The 2,974-nt window shown below is 63.2% G+C and overlaps 1 protein-coding gene across 1 annotated transcript in view; it reads left to right on the plus strand.

Annotated features, from left to right (window-relative positions):
• The first annotated feature begins 248 nt into the window (after positions 1-248).
• The window catches only part of ALPI (alkaline phosphatase, intestinal), a 3,163-nt gene continuing 437 nt past the window's right edge, over positions 249-2,974 (plus strand). The window contains exons 1-11 of the mRNA XM_007462776.1: positions 249-315; positions 395-511; positions 624-739; positions 932-1,106; positions 1,185-1,357; positions 1,527-1,661; positions 1,753-1,825; positions 1,925-2,059; positions 2,143-2,334; positions 2,559-2,675; positions 2,778-2,961. Coding sequence (XP_007462838.1) covers positions 249-315; positions 395-511; positions 624-739; positions 932-1,106; positions 1,185-1,357; positions 1,527-1,661; positions 1,753-1,825; positions 1,925-2,059; positions 2,143-2,334; positions 2,559-2,675; positions 2,778-2,961 — 1,484 coding nt within the window. The remainder of the gene's footprint in view (positions 316-394; positions 512-623; positions 740-931; positions 1,107-1,184; positions 1,358-1,526; positions 1,662-1,752; positions 1,826-1,924; positions 2,060-2,142; positions 2,335-2,558; positions 2,676-2,777; positions 2,962-2,974) is intronic.

Below are 2,974 nucleotides of genomic sequence, written 5' to 3' on the forward strand. Positions count from 1 at the left end.
CGTGCACTCAGCCACACCCCTCCACTTCCCTCTGGCAACATGGCTTAAAGTCATAGGTCAGGACCAGGGACAGGGTGTGGCTGCCTCGGGCACTGGGTGGGACACAGAGCCTTTTACAGCAGGGATAAAGTCCTCCCTGATTTAAGCGCAGGCAGCTTGTACTGCAGCTGATACCCTGGTGTCCCAGCCTCACCCGAGAGCCACGTCCCCAGCGTCCCAGCCTTGACGCCCTCCGCCGTCGCACAGGCATGCAGGGGGCCTGGGTACCGCTGCTGCTAGGCCTGCAGCTACGGCTCTCCCTTGGCTTCAGCCCAGGTAATGAGGCGCCCCCCAGCCGCCCCCCAACACAGGGGGCTCCCCAAGGCTGACCTGAGTCCACTCTCCCCTTGGCCAGCCGAAGAGAAAGACCCAGCTTTCTGGAACCGCCAGGCAGCCCAGGCCCTGGATGTTGCTAAGAAGCTGCAACCCATCCAGACGGCTGCCAAGAATCTCATTCTCTTCCTGGGGGATGGTGAGTGTGCCAGGCCTGTCCATCCCGTCGCCCTGCAGCCCTGGAACCCTAGGCTGCCGGCAGACACAGGCTGGCCCTGGGGACTCAGGCCTGACACAAGGTGTACCTACAGGGATGGGGGTGCCCACGGTGACAGCCACTCGGATCCTAAAGGGGCAGATGAATGGCAAACTGGGAGCTGAGACGCCCCTAGCCATGGACCAGTTCCCTTACGTGGCTCTGTCCAAGGTAAGGGCTGAGTGGCCTCAAGGTGCTCTACACCAGAGGGGTGGGTGTGGGGCTAGGGAGCATGGCTGGAGGAAGGTCCCAGGAGGGCTGGGGCTGAGGTAGGGCCCAGGTGCAGTGAGCATGGGCCCCAGGGCCTGGGTCAGGATCTGGGTGTACACCCGTGAGCAGAGCTGAAAACATCTCTGCCCCCAGACATACAACGTGGACAGACAGGTGCCAGACAGCGCAGGCACGGCCACCGCCTACCTGTGCGGGGTCAAGGCCAATATGAAAACCATTGGTGTAAGTGCAGCTGCTCATTACAACCAGTGCAGCACGGTACACGGCAACGAGGTCACGTCTGTGATGAACCGGGCCAAGAAGGCAGGTAGGCTTGGGGCCAGCTTCGCCCCAAGGGACAGGCTCAGAGACCTCAGTGGCCCATCCTGACCTCTGCCACCCCCAGGGAAGTCAGTGGGAGTGGTGACCACTACGAGGGTGCAGCATGCCTCGCCAGCTGGCACCTATGCACACACGGTGAACCGTAACTGGTATTCGGACACAGACATGCCCGCCCAGGCAAAGAAGGAGGGCTGCCAGGACATCGCCATGCAGCTCATCTACAACATGGACATAGATGTGAGATGTGAGGGGCAAGGGGCGGGGCGGGGCCGGGGGGCGGGCCCCACACCCACCACAATCCCAGGCCACCCACAGACCTGGCTGGGACGCTAGGGGCTGTCTGTCTGAGGAGGGAGCAAAGGGCCAGCCGGGCCCCGAACCCACCTGCCCTAATCCCTGGCCCCAGGTGATCCTGGGTGGAGGCAGAAAGTACATGTTTCCTGAGGGGACCCCAGACCCTGAATACCCAGGCGACACCAGGCAGAACGGAATCCGGAAGGACCAGAGGAACCTGGTGCAGGAGTGGCAGGCCAAGCAGCAGGTGATGGGGGCTCGTGGGTGCAGGGGGTACAGCAGGGCAGGGGCTGCAGGGTGTCAGGCTATGGGCTGAGGCCTGGTCCTGCCCCTCCCAGGGTACCCAGTACGTGTGGAACCGCACCGCACTCATTCAGGCATCTAAGGACCCCAACGTAACACACCTCATGGGTAATGACCCCACCCACCCCACTGTCCTCCCCCGGGATGGCTGCCTTTGGTCCTCCTTGCACCCTAACTTGCCGGTCACTACTGGTCCCCTTCCCACAGGCCTCTTTGAGCCAGCAGACATGAAGTATGAGTCCCAGCGAGACCACACCAAGGACCCATCCCTGCAGGAGATGACAGAGGCAGCCCTGCGTGTGCTGAGCAGGAATCCCCGCGGCTTCTACCTCTTCGTGGAGGGTGAGCGGCAGCCCCTTGATGAGCAGAGGAAGGAAGCGGGCAGTCAGGGCAGATTTGGCATCTTATATGTGACCTTCCTGCAGGAGGCCGCATTGACCACGGTCACCATGAAGGCACAGCTTACAGGGCGCTGACCGAGGCGGTCATGTTCGACAATGCCATTGCCAAGGCCAGCCAGCTCACGAGTGAAGCAGACACGCTGATCCTCGTCACCGCCGACCACTCCCATGTTTTCTCTTTTGGCGGCTACACACTGCGTGGAAGCTCCATTTTCGGTAAAGCCCAGGGAGAGGCGCGGGCGCTTTTTCTGAAGTTACGTGGCAGAAATTGCTCTGGGCCAGTTTCCTCATCTGCCAAGTCGGGTAGTAACAGCAACTGCCCTGCACGGCTCTGGTGAGGAGTAAGCCAGTGAATAGGCAAGAAGTGGCCGGGCTCAGCACACAGGAGGCGCACGGAAGGCTGGGGTCAGCGTGGTCACCGGGCCTCCTCCTCCCTGCAGGGCTGGGTTTTGACAAGGCCACTGACGGCAAGTCCTACACCTCCATCCTCTATGGCAATGGTCCGGGGTACGCGCTTGTCGGAGCCTCAAGGCCCGACGTCAACGAGACCGAAAGCAGTGAGTGCAGAGGGGGCTGCGTTGGGGGCGGGACCCCGGCCGGGAACTCACGGGAGGGGGACCCGCCTCCCCGCCTGCCCTGAACTCCCACCCTCCGGTCAGGCGACCCCGCGTACCGGCAGCAGGCGGCCGTGCCCCTGGGGAGCGAGACCCACGGCGGTGAGGACGTGGCGGTGTTTGCGCGCGGCCCGCAGGCGCACCTGGTGCACGGCGTGCAGGAGCAGAGCTTCGTGGCGCACGTCATGGCCTTCGCCGCCTGTGTGGAGCCCTACGCCACCGACTGCCACCTGCAGCCCCCC

Source organism: Lipotes vexillifer, unplaced genomic scaffold (genome assembly GCF_000442215.2).
Source record: "Lipotes vexillifer unplaced genomic scaffold, Lipotes_vexillifer_v1.1 scaffold860, whole genome shotgun sequence".
Lineage (NCBI taxonomy): Eukaryota > Metazoa > Chordata > Mammalia > Artiodactyla > Lipotidae > Lipotes > Lipotes vexillifer.